This window comes from Rana temporaria, chromosome 5, assembly GCF_905171775.1.
Source record: "Rana temporaria chromosome 5, aRanTem1.1, whole genome shotgun sequence".
NCBI lineage: Eukaryota > Metazoa > Chordata > Amphibia > Anura > Ranidae > Rana > Rana temporaria.
Genome location: NC_053493.1, coordinates 243,015,113 through 243,034,831, shown reverse-complemented (window position 1 = coordinate 243,034,831; position 19,719 = coordinate 243,015,113). Strand labels below are relative to the sequence as shown.

The following is a 19,719-nucleotide window of genomic DNA, read 5'->3' as shown; positions in this document are numbered from 1 at the left end:
TTATTCCACTGGCCCCCCACATTACAATCGAATTAAGGCTATTATTTATTTTTTTGCTGCTGTACATACCTTGATACAGCATCTTCACCCGTGCATCCAGGTTGCGAGTCCCGCGGGAGTGGGCGTTCCTCACATGTGTTTGATTGACGTTTTTCCCAAAAACGAGCTCTCCCCCCGTCGCGTAAGCCGCGTCACGATTGGCGAAAGGAGCCGAACGGCGATGCGCATGCGCAGTATAGCGCCGACTCGCCGTTCGGCTCCTTTCGCCAACCGTGACGCGGCTTACGCGACAGGGGGGAGCTCGTTTTTCCGAAAAACGTCAATCAAACACATGTGAGGAACGCCCACTCCCGCGGGACTCGCAACCCGGATGCACGGGTGAAGATGCTGTATCAAGGTATGTACAGCAGCAAAAAAAAAATAATAGCCTTAATTCGATTGTAATGTGGGGGGCCAGTGGAATAAAAAAAAGTTGTTTTTAAGGGGGAACCACCCCTTTAATATATAAGCCGTTTTGTCATTGCTCAGATGGCACTTTATCACCACATTCAACTTTAGCGCAAAATCATACTTTTATTCATATATAGGGAGGGGACTTCCTGTCTGAGAGTGCCAGTGTCCATCACCTGAAGGTAGGTCCTCGTCAACCTATGATTCAAATGGTTATGATGCCAGTGGCTGGACAGTTACACAATGAAAACCTGGGCTTTGTGTATCTAAGGCCGCGTGTACACGACCGATGAAAACGGTCTGATGGACCGTTTTCGTTGGTTCAAACCGATCGTGTGTGTGGGCCCCATAGGTTATTTAACCTTCGGTTAAAAAAAAGCAAACTTGCTTTAAAATTTAACCGATGGATTGCTAACCGATAGGTCAAAACCGATCGTTGGTATGCAAAACCATCGGTTAAAAACCTGCGCATGCTCAGAATTAAGTCGACGCATGCTTGGAAGCATTGAACTTCTTTTTTTTTTTTTTCAGCACATTGTGTGTTTTAGGTCACGGCGTTCTGACACGATCGTTTTTTTAACCTATGGTGTGTAGGCGCGACGGACCATCAGTCAGCTTCATTGGTTAACCTTAGACAACTGTCCTTCAGGCCGTTTTCATCGGATGGACTGATCGTGTGTACGAGGCTTTAAAGGCTTCATCCACTTTTTGGCTTGTATACAATTTTTTAGCCATTTGCCAAGGCAAATTTAGGTTAAATAAGGCTCTTATATGGTTCCAGTTTACGTCCGTTTGTTTGTAATCTTATGATCTGAGAACCCCTGTCTGTGATGCAGGTAAGCTATTCCTAAACATACTATGTGTGTCATCAGAGCTGCACGATTCTGGCCAAAATGAGAATCGCTATTTTTTTGCTTGGAATAAAGATCACAATTCTCGCGGCATAAAATCTTTCACGTTATACAAAAAAAAATTGGGCTAACTTTACTGGTTAGTAGAGGTGCACCGAAATGGAAATTTCAGAACCGAAATAAAAAGTCAGGCCGAAACCGAAAATTACTTTTCTTTTTTTTTAAATAATTGTTAAAACCGTACAGTTGAATTGAAAAAATGTATGGAGCATCTTATCACTGTTCCCCAATTGCTGCCTCTTGTTTGTTTCTTTTTTTTTTATTACTTTATCACTTTTTTTTGTTTGTTTTACTTTTTTTTTTTTTTTTTGTATAATTTTCTTATTTTTAATATTTTTCTTATTCTTTACTTTTTAATTACTTATTTTAATATTTCTTTTTTTTTTTTTTACACTTAACTTTATTGCTATCACACGGGAGAAAATAATTCCCTGTGTGATAGCAATTGGAGATGACAGGTTTTCTTTATTAACCCTGTCACCTCCAAAACATGAGTGCATTGGTGGCAGGGACAGGAGCCAGACTAGGCAGCCGGGGGGGGGGGGGGGGGGGGAGACGGAGTCCCGAAGATAGAGCCAGCCGAGAGATGTATGTGGGGGGAGAGGGGAGGACGGATGGCTGCAAACATGTTATGCTAGAAAGGAAAGCCACTCACCGCCCGTATGTTGAAACTGTCTCCACGCTGCTCGCACACAGCCCCGCCTCCTTCTAACCCCACACTGTGATAGACAGAACACATCTCAGCATTGGACCCGCATTCTGTCTATCACAGCGTGGTTAGGAGCAGGCGGAGCTGTGTGCGAGCAGAGCGGAGACTATTTCAATGTGTGTTTTACCACTCTGCAATCCCGCGTTGCACCACTAGTCACTATCTGCAATTTTTAAGTTGTTTCGGCATTTTCCCAAAACAGCTATTTTCGGACGATATATCGGTGCATCCCTACTGGTTGTTTTTTTTTTTTTTTAATTCATTAAAGTAATTTTTTCCCCAAAAAAATTGCATTTGAAAGACCGCTGCGCAATTACAGTGCAATACTAAATATTGCAACAACCACCATTTTATTCTCTAGGGTCTCTACTAAAAAATATATATATATATAATGTGTGTGTGTGTGTGTGTGTGTATATATATAATAGGAAAGTTAAACCACTTAAACACCAAACATTTTTCTGATATGTGTTGGTTTCAAGCTTAAAATCATTTCTGTTTGCTAGAAATGACTTAGACCCCCCAAACATTATATATATATATATATATATATATATATATATGTGTATGTATGTATGTATGTATGTATGTATGTATGTATATATGTATATGTATATATATATATATATATATATATGTTTGGGGTTTCTAAGTCATTTCTAGCAAACAGAAATGATTTTAAGCCCGGCGGTCACGGAGATTCCCGTGTGCGCGCCCCACAGGGCGCGCGGGAGTGCGATTCTGGGAGGACGTACATTGACGCCCTCCCAGAGTTAAGCAACCGCCTTGTAGACGTATTTCGTCTATAGGGCGGTTGCTAACTGGTTAAGCACACTCCTTAAAATTAAGGAATGTAATTAAGCAACCGCCTTGTAGACGTATTTCGTCTATAGGGCGGTTGCTAACTGGTTAAGCACACTCCTTAAAATTAAGGAATGTAAAATTCAAATTCTTTTAACGATAATTCCACCAAAGACTATATTTTTAGTTGTATTTCCATGGGTATAAAAATAAATTGTATAGTATAGAAAATAAATAGGATGTTTGATCGGTCATATATTTTGGTGGATCTAGGTTGGTCTTTGGTATCAGTAATGGACCATGGTGTTTCTTCACACGATCCTATTTTTCCAGATTGTACAGAGTGATTTCAGCCTGTGATTAATGGCGCTCATTGTGGAGGAGCAGGGACAACTACTTCAATTATTGAATTTTACAATGATCGAAACCCCTTCACGTTTTCAGTAAAGCACATTCAGAATAAGTATCTTTCTCTTCCTTAAAGTGGAGTTCCGCCTTAAAAAAAAAAACCTGTGGACCTGTGTGTCTCCCAGAAGACAGTTCATTTTTGGGTGGAACTCCGCTTTAATCAACGTAGTTTTTTTTTTTTTTCTGTATTTAAGGCATTTTTGCTGGGTGATCTGCATGTACAGTCCTGATCAAAAGTTTAAGACCACTTGAAAAATGGCAAAAAATCATATTTTACATTGTTGGATCTTAACAAGGTTCCAAGTAGAGCTTCAACATGCAACAAGAAGAAATGAGAGCGAGACAAAACATTTTTTGAGCATTTAAATAATTGAAAATAACGATTAAACTGAAACAGGCTGTTTTTCAACTGATAAAGTTTAGGACCACATGCCTTTAAAAGGCCAAATCTGTGCAAAGATGTAGATTCATTGTCATTTTCTGTCAGGTAGTCACATGTTGTGATGCCAAAGGCAAAAAAACTCCCTTTTTGAACGTGGTCGGGTTGCTAAACTGCATAAGCAGGGTCTCTCACAGCGCGCCATCGCTGCTGAGGTGGGACGCAGTAAGACAGTCATTTGGAATTTCTTAAATGATCCTGAGGGTTATGGAACAAAAAAGTCAAGTGGAAGACCCAAAAAATTTTCACCAGCACTGAGCCGGTGGATCCAATTGGCTGTCCGTCAAGACACTGGACGATCCTCGACCCAAATTAAGGCCCTTACTGGTGCTGACTGCAGCCCCATAACCATCAGACGGCATCTGAGAATGAAGGGCTTCAAAAACAAAAAAAGTCTTCAAAAACCTTGTCTCCTTGAATGTCACAGAACTGCTCGTTTGGACTTTGCAAAAGAGCACCAAACATGGGACATTCAAAGGTGGAAGAAAGTTTTTTATTCTCTGATGAGAAAAAATGTAACCTTGATGGTCCTGATGGTTTCCAACGTTACTGGCATGACAAGCAGATCCCACCTGAGATGTTTTCTACGCGCCACAGTGGAGGGGGCGCCATAATGGTCTGGGGTGCTTTTTCCTTTAGTGGAACAATGGAGCTTCAGGAAGTGCAAGGGCGTCAAACGGCCGCTGGCTGTGTCCCGATGTACCAGAGAGCATTCCTCATGACTGAGGGCCCTCGTCTGTGTGGTAATGACTGGGTTTTTCAACAGGACAACGCTACAGTACACAATGCCCGCAGGACAAGGGACTCCTTCCAGGAGAATAACATCACTTTTTTGGCCCATCCTGCATGTTCCCCTGATCTAAATCCAATTGAGAACCTTTGGGGATTGATGGCAAGGAAAGTTTACAAAAATGGACAACAGTTCTAGACAGTAGAGGCATTCGTGCGGCTGTCTTCACCTCTTGGAGAAATGTTCCCACTCACCTCAAGTGATCAACAATAATGGCAGAGCTACTCATTACAGAGTTCATGTTTGGAAGTTGGATTTCTGTTTTGGGGGGGTTTAGTTTTTTTTTTTGGAGGTGTGGTCCTAAACTTTTGATCAGCTGAAAAACAGCCTGTTTTCAGTTTGTTTTCATTAAACTGAATGCTCAAAAAATGTTTTCTCACTCTCTCATTTCTTCTTGCATGTTGAAGCTCTACTTGGAACCTTGTTAAGATCCAACAATGTAAAATATGATTTTTTGCCATTTTTCAAGTGGTCTTAAACTTTTGATCAGGACTGTATTACAAGTATATGTGTGTCTTTTGTCAGTACCTTGGACAGAGAATGTCCAGGAGGTTCAGGCTGCAATTCCTACACTCGCGTGTATACTGAAAGATATATTTTTGTTGTTCCAAAGGTATCAAGCTGTGTCATTCCTATTTACATATGTGTCATCCGTGCTGATCAACAAATTACATAAAAGGAATTTAACAAAATCTTTATTGGTTCCGGAAATGCTCTGCATAGGTTATTCTCTTTGACAGCACAATAGTGTTGTGCCATGGGTACTAGAAAGTAAAAATGTAGGTGACACTTTTTGTGTGGCTAGATGAATAGATTTTAAGGTGCAAGCGTTATAATGAATTTGGTTTCCTTAACCATACTAACATTTATAGGTAAAGTTGATCCAGGGAAAATCCGATTGCCTCTCGGGGATCGGGAAGGATTTTTTTCCTCTGCTGTAGCAAATTGGATCATGCTTTGCTGAGGTTTTTCGCCTTCCTCTGGATCAACTGTGGGTATACGGTATTGTAGGATATAATTATCATTTTTTTTTATGGTGGAACTGGATGGACTTTTTTCAACCTGACCAACTATGTAACCAAACAGGAACCTTTATCTGCAGAGGCAGTGGGCATAGGTCTTCATTGTTACCGTAATTTATCGGGGTATTGCGCACTCCGGCGTATAGCGTGGACCCGCATTCCTGTAAAAAAAAAAGATTCTAGTACTTAGTTTTGGTGTCTTGCGCGGCGTCCATCGGCGGCCTCGTCGGGTCCGTCTGCGGCTTCGGTGGTGTCCTCCTCCTCATCGGGTCCGGCGTCCTTCTGCGGTGTCCTCCCTGCTTCCCGCCCTGAGTTTGAACTACTGCGCCGGCTTATACCGAGCGCAGTACACTCGTGTATAGTCGGGCAGGCTCGGCTCCTCTCGCGGTCACGTCCTGTGCGTCCAGGATGTAACTGCGAGAGGAGCCGAGCCTGCCTGACTATACACGAGTGTACTGCGCTCGGTATATGCCGGCGCAGTAGTTCAAACTCGGCGCGGGTGTCGGCGTATATCGCGCACCCACAATTTTTTTGCCCTGAATTTCAGGGCAAAAAAGTGTGTGGTATACGCAGATAAATACGGTAATTAGGCAGAGAAATGTGCAGACTGAAACATTGTCTTGTGTGTTAAAAGGCCTGATTGTTTAGGCTTCATGTACATTAGCAACTCCTAAAACTTGAGTTTAGGAGTTTATGGTGTTTTTTGCCAAAGCTCTTAAAATCAACTTCTTAAAAGCCTATGTGTCATGTACATTTACCATATGTTACTGGAAACTTTGATGCTAGATGCCAGTTCTATTTCAGCTTTGTTACAAGGAGGTCTTCTAGCGTTCCTTCTACATTATTGCAATGATAAATGTGGTTTGCTTACACTTTGTGCTTGTTTTTAAAGTGTACTACTATCAAACGTTTTAAAGATAATCATGTTACTTTGCATTTTCAGTACGATTTGAATTCATTGCGGCTTGTAAATTAATTTAAAAGGGGTTGTAAAGGTTCATCTTTTATTTTCTAAATAGGTTCCTTTAAGCTACTGCATTGTTGGTTCACTAACCTTTTCCTTCGATTTCCCTTCTTAATGTTTTTTTCTTTGTTTGAATTTCTCACTTCCTGTTTCTCCTCAGTAAACTTTCCCCCATCATCCGAGCGGTGGAAAGTCATTTAGAACAGCTTACTGAACACCTTACTGAGGGGGAACAGGAAGTGAGAAATTCAGACAAAGAAAACAAAGAAAAAAAACATTTAGAAGGGAAATTGAAGGAAAAAATAAGCGACCCAACAATGCACTAGCTTAAAGTAACCTATTTAGAAAATAAAAAACGAACCTTTACAACCCCTTTAACAGTGATATATGCAAGTCACAAGGAAATTGGTAAAAGTAGTGCAGGAACCTTTTTCATAATTGCTGCTACATGAGTTGTGATGATATGAATGGTTTTTATTGCCGGCAGTGGGGTGTGACTAGCCATGACAAGTTGCACCCATGTGAATGGGTGCTAAACAGCCATCCTTGTGTCCCCCATTGAAGATTTTACTTTCTCTTAGTGACAGCATTATCGTGGGTCAGAAGGTAAGGAAAAACCTCCACTAGATCTGGTTGGAGATGTACTTTAATCAGAAACATTGCAATTGACATGTTTTTGTAGCTAGTTCTACTCTAAACTTATAGTATCTATGGGCAAAACATTTTGGTATTTTCTTGTACTTTCATTTAGATGAAAATGGTAATCTATCCAAATAGAGGGAGTGAATCGCAATAAGGGGGGCAGAGGTAGCAATATAAATCTGATGGGTATTCTAATCCATCTCCATTCTATCCAAAACTAAAAAAATGCCTTTAGTTCTACTTTTTAAAGTCTTATTTTATGCTGCATTGAATATTGATCTTAACCTTCTATGTTTCAACACAACAGGTATCTATTTTGTTACCAGAATGTGGACATTTACCAGTAAAATTGAAGAATGCAATTGATGGTTTGGGGAATTATTATCTTGTAAAAGACTTACCAATACATGAGTTTATAACGCAAGAATTCAGAGATACATTTTTAAAAAAAGGTAAATAAAGTAAGAAAAAATTAATGTTGATGCTTGAAGGTGATTTGTTGCTTTTGGATTACTGTGCTCTACACGTTACCTTGTACGTTAATAACTGGTTTTGGGCAATGGGAATACCACACACACACACACACACACACACACACACACACACACACACACACACACACACACACACACACACACACACACACACAGTCAAAACATAATTCATGGGTTCATGAGTGGTGCATCCAAAACTGATTATCTGTCTCTGTATGCAAGTAATTGCTTGGGTGGCCATACAACCATGGCATCTGTCAGCCTGTCATTGATTTGCACAATATGTTGGCCATGGCTGTTTACAAACAACTCTCACTTCTGGGCACAGAAATACGGATGGTGTATGACCCTCTGCATCCATGTGTTTAAGCCCTTAGTACTCTGTGCATGTGCACATCCTTCTTGTCTTTCCCTTCAGCTCCTTGGCTGTATTTACCACTGTGATAGATGGGACATGTAGGGAATGGATTGGAAAATTCTCCTCCCTCACCTCTCTGTACTTCAGGCTTACCCCATTCAGTCAGATCAATACCTCAGTACATAGTGTTGCTCTCGCTATGCATTGCAGGCCCCATTGCAAACATTTTGTAAATGAACATCTATCAGAAGATTAGTGTTGCTGCATTTGCTTGTTGCTTATGCTTTTTTTTATTTATTTTTTGCAATAGGAAGTCTGTCACTTAAAAATGTATAGACTGTGTATAAAAAACTTTTTATCCACTTATTGGCACTTTGTTGACCCTAATCAGTCATAACAAACTCCTATTTGTGTGTGTTCTCACTTCCCGATTGTTTTTAGGTACTAGTGATATAGCCAGGGCTTCACAGATGACCCCTGGGAGGGCCATATCAACTATGCCTTTTAGGGAGATCTTGTAGGGGGGAAAAATATGTATTGTACTGTAGATACGTCAAATAAGGCACTTGACTTAAATTGCTGTATGACATTATACTTCGGTTTAAAAAAAATACAATGGGTGATTTCACAAGATCTTGGGAGACGATTCCCTCAACAGTCAAATGTTATGTCTTACCAAAGCATGCGTAAGATTAGGTTTATGTTATCACGCGCCTCTTTTCTTACATGCACAGAAAAATACACTCAAATGGAGGCAAACCTCAATAGTTAGCCAGCATAGACATCTGCATCAGTCTTGCCATGCACTCTAACCCAAGTAAAGCAGAGAAGACTAAAGTTTTTTTTATCGTACTATGTACATCCAGCTTGTTGTTTCATGCTATTTGCATTGTAACTGATCTACCTTTTTATAATCTTTTATTTACAGGTCTGTTTTATGCACTTTCATATAACACAAGAATTGATCAGGATAATGTTGCAGCCCTGCTACCAACAGGTATTGTACATTTCTTGGGTTTTTAAATAAACAGTATGAAACTGTAACGGTTAAAAATGTAATAACATTTAAGGTAAATCTGAAGGATTTTTTAAAACCTTTTTTAATGAAAAACTTGGTTTAATATTTGAATTCTATATTTTTATACTATGAAAAATGTTTTTACGCAAGTTACAGACAGAATCAGACTGCCTATCATTTAGTAAAGGGTTTGTGGCAGGTTTTGTGTATGCATACAGGAAATGTCACATATCCTGTGAGTAGGAATTTTTCTTTTAATAAAGTACTTTTATTAATGATGCTACACTATGGTGGTTTATATGGCGTTTTTCCCCTTCCCTTATTTATTTTTACACAGATGGGGTTCCCTCTTTGCAGCACATGGTGTCATGCTTAGCCTTAAAGGGACACTAAAGGCAAAAAATGTTTTGATTTAAAATAACAAACATGTTATACTAAGAGTCGGTTCACACAGCAGCGGGGGGCGACTCTGCAAGTCGTCCTGGGGACGACTTCAGAGGCGATTTGCAAAACGACTTCTGTATAGAAGTCAATGCAGGTCGCCCCGAGCCGCCCCCGAAGTCGTACAGGAACCTTTTTCTAAGTCGGAGCGACTTGCGTCGCTCCTATTAGAACGGTTCCATTGCATTGAATAGGGCGCGACACGTCAGGTGGCTGAGCCGCCAGTCGTGTCGCCCCAGTGTGAACCGGGTCTTACCTCCGCTGTGCAGTTTGTTTTGCACAGAGTGGCTCCGATCCGTGTCCTCTGGGGTCCCTCGGCGGCTGTCTCTGGTCCTCCTCGCAAAAGCTTTCCATGTTCATGCGAGCTCCCTCGCATGGTGGAAAGCTTTTGCGAGCGCGCTCCCGTGATACAGCGGCGGCCATAGCCCCCCCCGGCGCTCCGCATCATCCGCTGTGATTGACAGCAGCGCCAGCCAATGGCTGCGCTGCTATCAATCCGCCCAGCCTAGCCAATCAATGGCCAGGCTAGAAACCAAATAGGATGACGAGAACGCGCACAGGACTTTCAAGTGGAGAGGTAAGTAAAACGGGGGCTCGGGGGGGGGGGGCGGTGCTATCAGATGTTTTTTTACCTTAATGCATAGGATGCATTAAGGTAAAAAAACTTTCACCTTTACAACCCCTTTAATACTGGCTTTTTATGTCACTCTGGGCTATACACATATACATTTTTGTTTCTCCACCTGGTTCATGTTAGTTTTAACCAGGTTTAGATCAGGTTTGAGCACTGTGTTCTAGGTGTCATTGGACACTCAGATTTTGATTCAAAAAACGCCCAACGCACATTTCAGATGCCATTCATTTGAAAACGCAGTGTGGTATTGTCGCACTGCAATCGTGGCAAAGTGCATCGCGTGAAGCATGTCGCCCAATGGGAATTCCTGAAGTGACAATCGCAGCAGAACCGCAAATTAAATGATTGGCATCTGAAATGTGCGTTGTGTGATTTTGTCATTCACACCTAGGAATTTTGAAATCGCATTTAAAATCTTCCCAAGATTCAAAATGCCCAGGTGCGAATGCAGCCTTCGGTTTACATACCCTTTAAGTAGTGTGTATGAAGATCCTTGAGAAGGGGGAGATTAGGAGTAAACTGAGAGCGCTAATCTCAGTGTTGTAGCACGGTATTCTTGTTTGGCTGCCAAAAAAATAAAACGGGTGTTTAGGGGGCAGCAGTATGCATCACTCGGGGTTGTAAGGACCGTTACCCATGTGAATGAGCCCTAAAAGTAGAAGTACATGCTGTGTTTATGTTTATGCATTATCGGCATTGTTTTGTTATCGTTTCAGGAAAGCTTATTATATCAGTGGATAAAGATACATATGAAGAACTAGGTTTGCAGGGCAAGCCATCTTTGTATTCTGGAAAAAAAACTATGAGATATAGTAAGTTTTTTTTATTGTCTTTTTTTTTTTTCATCGTGATCTCACTTATCAGCGTATCTTTTATAGCATCATCATCTATGTATGTTATTTTGCAGTTGTTAATCTAGATCTGACAAATGAGGCTCTCTCCCAGGATGGCAAAAAATTTCAGCGTGTGAGATGGGCCTTTACTGAGAAGAAGCCTTTGAAGTTCGATTTCCTCCTAGCATGGGATAACGCAGGTAAATAACTACTGAATATGGTACACTAATAACAAAAGTTCCTTACTAATGATCTACCTGTATGTAATTCAAAGAGAACCTAAACTGACTAGGTGCCTAATTTACAATATTTAAGTGACAGTGATGCCTGTAAGTACCTATGTTGGTCTTCAGAGCCCTATGTGGCCCCTTGCACCCTAGAGACTGGGTCCTGATGTCTACATGTCAAAGCGGGAACTCTGGGAATAAATAAATCTTCTTTGTGTTACTCAAATGCCTTTGCAATCGCAGTTATTGCCTTGTAAATGTAGTTTGCCACTGAGGCACTAGCATTTAGCCATTGAATGACACTGGAGTAGCATCATAGTGGGCAGGGTTTCCTTTACTTTTAGGTCCTATGTAAATTCTGGATTGTGAATCCGAAGGAAAGAAGGCACAATTCAGTTTGAAGACTGACTTAAAGGGGCCACAATTTAAGTCACTTTTTAGGTTAGGTCATCTTAATAATATACTATATATTATATATTATATCATTTGACAGTTTGTACTTGTGCAGTCAGAACTCGTCAAAGAACACAAAGTATCTGAGCATGGGTAGTTGGTTTACCCACTTCAGCCCAGGAAGATTTACGCCCCCCCCCCTTCATGACCAAGCCATTTTTTGTAATACCGCACTGTGTTATTTTAACTGACAATAGAGAGTTTTTTGGGGGTTTTTTTTTTTTCAATACTCTTGCAAATAAATAACCTATCGGGTACCATTTTTATAAAAAAAAGTTATGTTTTTGAAATTTGCAATACCTGTTGGCTATGCTCCACACGTGAAAAAAACATATGAAAATCTAGTACAAATAAAATATCTGTGGAGATCTAAAAGTAGTCACTGTGCTACTAGTAATGCAGCTTAGCTATAAAAGTTCTATTGTTGCATGTGCCATTGGGACAGCAATGCAAAAAAGCCCTCTCTGGAAGAATTTGGTTTCGGGACAGAAAAATGTGGCACAATAACTTGCTGACCCAACAAATATGTTATTGCCTCTGCATAAAACTCAGACTGTTGAAAAAGTTTGTGAAAGCGATGAACAAGGAAGGAGAAGATTTTTGTTATTTGAGACAGAATAACTGATGCCATGATTAAAGCGTTTGTAAAGGCAGTTTTTTAAATTAACCACTTGATGACCAGCGATGTACTGGTACATCGCTGGACTTCAAGTGGTTATACCAGGATGACGCCTGCAGGTTCCCCTGCATCACTAGTGGGGAAGTAGCTGCTGCATTGCTTGTACAAACCGTCCCCCCCTCCCCCTATCTGCTGGAACTGCTTTGTTTCGTCTCTGATATAGGGAACTGGAAGCGATGGCCTTGCATCACTTTTGGTTCACCCAGATGAAAACAGTGCCATTTTTAAAAATTAAACGCATTTGACCATACCGATCTTGGTGTGATCAAATGCTTTTAAGGGCAAAGAATGGCTCTGGGGGGGGTCTATAAGATCTCTCTATAAAGAGTACCTATCGCATGCCTATTTTCACAAGGGATGACCGCAGTAAAAGTGATAAAAATACAATTTAAAGCGAAAGTGTAACAAATTAAATTAAATTCCCCCGGAGCTGAAGTGGATGTACTGTAGATTGTAAACAAAAAGTGGCAGAGAAGGGCTGGGGGTCAAGTGGTTAATTGACCCCCACAGAGCAGCCCCAAACCTCTTCTTCTGGGGTCCTTTCACTGGCGATCCTGGCTTCTTCTCTTCTGTGTCTGCCCCCATAGTAAGATACAGTACTTGCTTTGCGGCAGATGTGTTGGGTCGTTCCCACCCCCTGCTCTTTGCTCATGGGATTTGATTGATGGCAGCAGGAACCAATGGCTCCCCCTGCTGCATGAAAATCCTGTGAGAAGAGAAAGACCGGAGAGAAGAACTTCAGCCAGGAACAGCGCTGGAACTATACAGGACTTGGGTAACTAAAGTGTTTAGTGATGGGGAGCATTCAAGGATGCCACTGTGAAATTTCTTGACAACGCCAGGGAAACAAACTACTTTCAGCTGGTTGAATAACATCTTACAGCATACAATGTTATGAAGTGCAACGTGCAGCTGATCAATTTCCTTCATTTATACTTGGACTTCTTTCCTGAAAAGCTGTAAGCAGTTTGTGACTAACATGGTGAAAGGTTTCACCAGAATATTATTACAATGGAAAAACAGTATCCGAGACACTGGAATCTGTAAGCACTGGCTGACTATTGTTTGACACTGCAGCGAGATGCAGCAGCACTTGAGTACAAAATCGAAAATCGGCAGCAAAACACTTTTAGCCCTGTTGAACTTATGCAGCGTATTGGAAACCTTGTTATTGAATACTTTATAATTAATAAACGTTACTTTCATTTTTCTCAAGATTCCTATGTGGTACAGTCATTCTGAAACTATATATTGTGTGCAGTTTAAAGGGGCCTATCATCACCAAATATTTTTCAGAAAGCAAAACTTTTTAGAAAATGTGGTGTCCAATGTTATAGAAAGCAGCACACCAAGGCTTATTTTGTGCACCTTATATATTTTACCTTAAAAAGAAAGAATTAATTAAAGCCACAACCAAAAGTGGTATTAAATCCAAAACCAAATATGTAATATGTTACAAAAGAAAAGGAATGCAGCTATCACATCTAATGCCGCGTACAGACGGTCGTTTTTTGTGATGAAATAAAACAACGTTTTATATCATGAAACAAAACAACGTTTTTGAAACTTCAATTTTAAAAAACGACGTTGCCTACACACCATCGTTTTTTCAAAATGCTCTAGCAATGCGCGGTTACGTTCAGCACTCTTTTTTCCATTGAAGCTCGCTTCATACCTTGCTTCTGAGCATGCGTGGGTTTAAAAATGTCATTTTAGCTACACACAGTGATTTTTTTATGACACAAAAAACAACACAAATTGAAGCATGCTCGAAATTTTTTTTTGTCGTTTTTCAGAAGACAGAAAACGACATTTTCCCCACACAGTAATTTTAAATGACGTTTTGAAAAACGTAGTTTTTTTTCATCACATAAAGCGACCGTGTGTACGCGGCATTAGAATTGGTAAGCTGCAATGTTTAATGCTTCTTTAAGAGATGCACCAACTAAACTTTGAACAGAGTTGCTCCTCCTGGCTGAGCCAGACAAACTTCCATGACTGAGTCTTGTGATTTTAGTTTAGCTTCCAAACTTCAGTGATTTAGATTCTTGCTTGCAAGGAATAATTAGGTATTTTATAATTAATCGTTATGCAATGTTTGTACTTTTTCTTTTTCATGAATTCAAAGCCATTTTGTATTTTACCATTTATTTTTAACCTTCATTGGTCTGGTTAATGTGTTGAAATGTAGTCAAGGTCTCTATGTCAATGTGACTTATATAATTATGGTCACACATGATTGTGCTTGTTTTCCAAGTATGACATTTCTGATTACGATTTTGTCTTTTCAGAAGCACCTACTATAAAGACGTATTTTTCAAAATATATGGTCAAAGAATGCCCATTTAAGATCAGTTCTGTTGTTTCCAAAGATGTGCTTTGTCCTGTATTGAAGAGTAAAGAATTTCATGGGAAAGAGGGGGAGTCTTGTAGTGCTATGGAGATTTTCGAGTGGCTGGGTGCTGTAAGCAATAACATCAATTGGTAGGTACTCTGATCTTCTTTTTTTTTTTTTTTGAAAATTTTGCAGACAACAGAATATAAAACAATACATACATATAGTAGGGACATATTAAGAAAGCCTTCGTTCGGGCCCTATACATTAGTCTAGTAGGTCAGTCAAAGACAAACAGGTTGGAGTATAGCAGGAGTAAAAGGAACATCATATGTCTACTGTGTCATATGAGCTCAAACATCAATAAATCACCCCTGTTGTACACTCCTTGGTAAATCAAAGAATATGGTAGGGACCTTCAAACTAGTTCAGGAGGCTGGGAGAACCCAAAAGATAACAGAACAGAAGGGGAAGAGAGAAAAGAAAAACACAGTGAATATATTTAAATATAAGAGAGGTAAGTTTACTGTATAGAAACTTAAGAAAGGCAAACATAAGTTTGAAACATACATACAACTAGCAAGTAATGACTTAATCTGACTCACAAGGGCCCTTGCAAGGATCCTCAATTTATGTAAGAAAAAGAGATATTAAACATGAGAATGGTACCATGTATCTAAGCTAATGATAGGCAGTCTATGTTTGCGAGCGCCCTCTAGCGGGCAGTCCTACAGAACAGTTAATATACGCGTTGCGGCCGGTTGGTGCACGTTAAAATTGTAATCCACGGGTGGCAATCGGTGAAAGAAACTATGCAACAAACGTCTGAGATAGCTGAACGTTGGTGGATTGACCGCTCGTCGGCGTCAACCACTTCTGCGTAACACTGAAACAGTTAACTGGGCCTCTAAGCTCTGGCTACGGGCTGAACACGTGTCTGTGGCCTGTGAGAAAGCACTAGGTGTCTGTACTAAACAGAGGGTCTGAAGTCTAGCATGTGCTCTCTCACCCGACAGGCCGATCCGCCTGAGTTCTCCTCAGAAAAGGGGTGCGCTGGCAAACACTGCTCTACGGCACAAAGGATCCCGGACGGGGAGGTGCTCCACAGAGGAGTGCAGGTCCCGAGAGAGCGAGATCAGCCCCTCCCTTTCCTTGAATAACCTCCCCCATCAGTCTTTGCGAAGGTGTCACATGTTCCAGTAACACAGGGCATTGTGGGAAGTGTAGTCTGTTTCTCCTACGAGTCAATGGAGTCCATGTCTCCTGCTACTTGCAGTCTCACAATGCATAGCTTCCTTAAAGGTATCTTACATATTTACAAAATGTGGATAGAGTTCCAGCGGGGATGACCTGTCGTAAGGCTCTGACAGGATGACCCTGCTACACACTCCCCCCACTTCAAATCTTTGGTCCCCAAAGAGGGAAAGTATGAATCCTGATACATGCTTTCAAATACAAGCGGAGAAAAAGGGTGGTTAAAACATGCAAGATAATAGACCCTGAGCATCATTTCTTACTCTGCTTAGAGCTAAATAACTCATTGACTGGCATAAATTGGACAGGGGAAACTACCACCAATCGTTGGGGGTGGGCAGGCTGCCCTGTCCATTATTTACTAACACTAAGGTGCTAGATTCAGATGTGTCAGGGGGTGAGCAGGGGTTGACCTCCACTAAAGTGGCAGTTGGAGGATCACTCAAAACATTAGATCTTTTTGAAGTAAGGATGGCTTCCTCAGAACATTCCCCCAGTTGGCTATAGGTCAGTCTCTTTGGAGGATAGATGACTCTTCTTTCCTTTTGGTTCTTCCTGTATTGAGGAGTTAGGAAGAATAGGGTCTGTTTCATTGTTCAGAAGAGCAGCATCATTCTCAGTTTCTGATAGAACAGACCCCTCATGTCCCGAGTTGTTCAAATCTCTACTCGATGGGCTTGAGGCCTCCATGAAGTCTTCTGCGGAATACAAGTCAACATCATCTTCTGACCCTTCGTTAAGCACATTCTGAGGTATGAATTCAGGGGCCTCCGGTCGAAGTGTCCCACTACTGGTCGCTGCAGATGAGGGCAGGAACGAAGCACTAGGCTCTGATTGACAAATGATGTAAGGCTGAGACTTCCAGCGGTCAGCCAATTTGTGTTTCCCTGGAACGCCGAGGTTTCTTAGCAGAACTCGGTCTCCTGGCTGCAGATCCTGCATCCGGACCTTCAGGTCAAAGTTCCTCTTATTTCTTGGTTCCCGTTTTTCGGAAATAGCGTGTGCCTTCTCATAGGCCTCCTTTAGGTTCCTTCTCAATCGATCCACATAGCCCTTGTGGGAGGCGGCGGAAGTGTGATCTGAAGATATTCCAAACGCCAAATCAACTGGCAGTCGAGCTTCTCGCCCAAACGTTAACCGGTATGGTGTGTATCTGGTCGTGTCACTCACGGTGCAATTGTATGCATGTACAATGGCTGCTATGTGATTGCTCTAGTGTTGTTTTTCTTCTGAATTCAAAGTCCCCAACATATTCAAAAGAGTCAGATTAAAATGTTCGGGCTAGGCATCCCCCTGGGGATGATAGGGAGTAGTTCTGGTTTTATCTATGTTTAGGAGGCCCAGCAGTTTTTGTATTGGTTTACTTTCAAAGTCCCTCCCTTGGTCGGAGTGGATTCGTTGGGGCAATCCATAGAGGACAAAGAACTTTTCTACCAAAACTTTGGCTACTGTTGATGCTTTCTGGTCCTTAGTTGGGTATGCTTGGGCATACCTGGTGAAATGATCAGTCACCACCAGAACATTTCCTGTTCCACTTAGGTCAGGTTCCACGCAAAGAAAGTCTATACACACTTACTCCAGCGGGCCCTGGCTTTGCAGATGGCCCATTGGGGCAGCTTGTCGAGGTAAAGTCTTCCGTTGGACGCAAGAATGGCAATATCCCTTGACTTCAGCTCTGATGTCAGGCCAGTAGAACCTCTTCTTTGACCAACTGGAAAGTCCTTTCAGGGCCCAAATGACCATGCTGGTCATGTAGGGTGGCTAGTACAGTCTCCCGGTGTTTACTGGGCAAGAACATCTGCCATTTTTCTTCGGGGCCATCAGGGGGGCCCCTTTGGTAAGACCACCCCTTGATGGAGCTGCAATCTATCCCACTCCTTTTTATGCACCAGTCGTGCCTCTTTTGAAGAACTGGCCAGGAGCATCTTCGGGTTTCGGTTCTCCAAAGCCTCTAAGACCATTTTCCCCAAGTAATTCTTCTTTTCATCTTGCCTTAGTTCCTTCTTTGTTAACTGAGGTAAGTCGCTTTTTTTTAATTGAGTGAGTGAGAAACTTGTAAAGCGCAACACATGCAAACTGAATCGCCTCTGGGCGCTGTTTCCATTCCATGGGTAAGGAAACCCCTTGACCTCAGAAGAGATGGGTTTTAATCTTTCTCCTGAAGGCCAAGTGGTCCGACTCCAGTCGGATGGTAGTTGGTAACGCATTCCATAGCCGAGGTCCCTGGACTGCAAATCTTCGATCTCCTCTGGACTTGTGTATTTGGTTTTGGGTATTTGGAGTAGGTTTTGATTTGTGGATCGCAGAATGCGATTGGGGTTATGGGCTGTTATTTTCTCGCATAGATATTGGGGGGCGTTTCCGTGAATACACTTATGCGTTAGGCAGAGTGCCTTGAAAGTGATTCTGTTTTTTACTGGCAACCAATGAAGGGATCTCAGCGAAGGTGAGATTGACTCCCATGTTTTTTTGCCGATCACTAATCGAGCGGCCGTATTTTGAACAACTTGCAGACGAGTTATTTGGTATTTAGGGAGTCCTAGATAGAGGACATTTGCGTAGTCAAGTCTGGAATTGATGATTGTTCCCACCACCACTGCAATGTCCTCTTTCGGGATAAAGGGGGTGAGACGGCGTAGTAGGCGCAGCAGATGATGGGATCCGCTGACTACATTTGTGCATCCATTGTCATGTAGGTGTCAAAAATGACTCAGACTTTTGACTTTGGTGCTAGGGGAGATGGTTTTTCCCAGAATGGGCGGGGGAATCCATGTTGACTTGGGGTGACTTTTCCGATTTGCGTGAAACGGAAGAAGTTCTGTTTTTGAACCTTTGAGTTTAAGATAACTGGAAGTCATCTAGTTATCTATTAGAGAGAGGGATTTCTCTAGTCCAAGAGAATGATCCTTTTTGTTGCAGATACGGAAATACAGTTGTGTGTCGTCTGCATAGGAGTGGTAGAGTAACTTCTGTTTACTGATGATTTCAAAGAGGGGGCGAAGATAGATATTAAACAATACGGGCGACAAGGGAGATCCCTGAGTGACTCCGCATGATACCATACGTTTTTCAGAAGTGAAAGGTCCCAGTTTCACTGTTTGTGATCGGTTTTCCAAGAAGGAGGAGAACCAGGGTAAATCACCTTCCGCGACTGCGGCCACTTTAGCTAGCCTAGCCAGTAGTAGTCCGTGGTCTACAGTGTCAAAAGCCGCACTTAGGTCCAGCAGGATCAGAAGACAAGATTCTCTTTCATCTGCGGCCTCTAAAGCGTCGTCCTATATTTTAAACAGCGCCGTTTCTGTTCCATGACCCGGACGGAAGCCTGATTGAAACGGGTCGAGTAATTTATGGGTGTCTAAATGCAGTTGCAGCTGTTGTACAACTTCTTTCTCCATTACCTTGGAGAAGGTATTTAGACCTGTTATGGGCCTCCGGTTGTTTGGGTCTTTGGGGTCAAGGGTGTTTTTTTTTAGGATTGGTTTTATTGTACCTTGTTTCAGCAAGGTGGGCACCATGCCCTCCTTGAATGATTGGTTTATGAGCTGCGTGATAGCTGGTGCCAGTATATCGGCACTTTCTTTCAGCAGTTTAGTGGGAATGATGTCATTGGGTGCTGTGCTATTACGCAGAGTCCCGATGATGTTTTTAGTGGCATTGATGGAGATGGGTTTTAGAGTGAATTTTGGGGGTTGCGCCGGGTTTATGTCGGTATTTAGTTTAGGATTTGGGGAAGGGTTAGTGACGAGTCCATTTTGCTGAATACTTTCCCGGATTTTTTCAATTTTATTGATGAAATAATCCGATAATTAGTTGCAAAATTCTTGTGAATCAGAATTGGGGGCCTCTAAACAAGCTTG

At 41.7% G+C, this 19,719-nt stretch overlaps 1 protein-coding gene across 1 annotated transcript in view; it reads left to right on the top strand.

Annotated features, from left to right (window-relative positions):
- Nucleotides 1-19,719, top strand: part of RPP40 (ribonuclease P/MRP subunit p40) — a 44,671-nt gene that overhangs the window by 10,480 nt on the left and 14,472 nt on the right. The window contains exons 2-6 of the mRNA XM_040353656.1: nt 7,444-7,588; nt 8,917-8,985; nt 10,798-10,893; nt 10,989-11,114; nt 14,565-14,757. Coding sequence (XP_040209590.1) covers nt 7,444-7,588; nt 8,917-8,985; nt 10,798-10,893; nt 10,989-11,114; nt 14,565-14,757 — 629 coding nt within the window. The remainder of the gene's footprint in view (nt 1-7,443; nt 7,589-8,916; nt 8,986-10,797; nt 10,894-10,988; nt 11,115-14,564; nt 14,758-19,719) is intronic.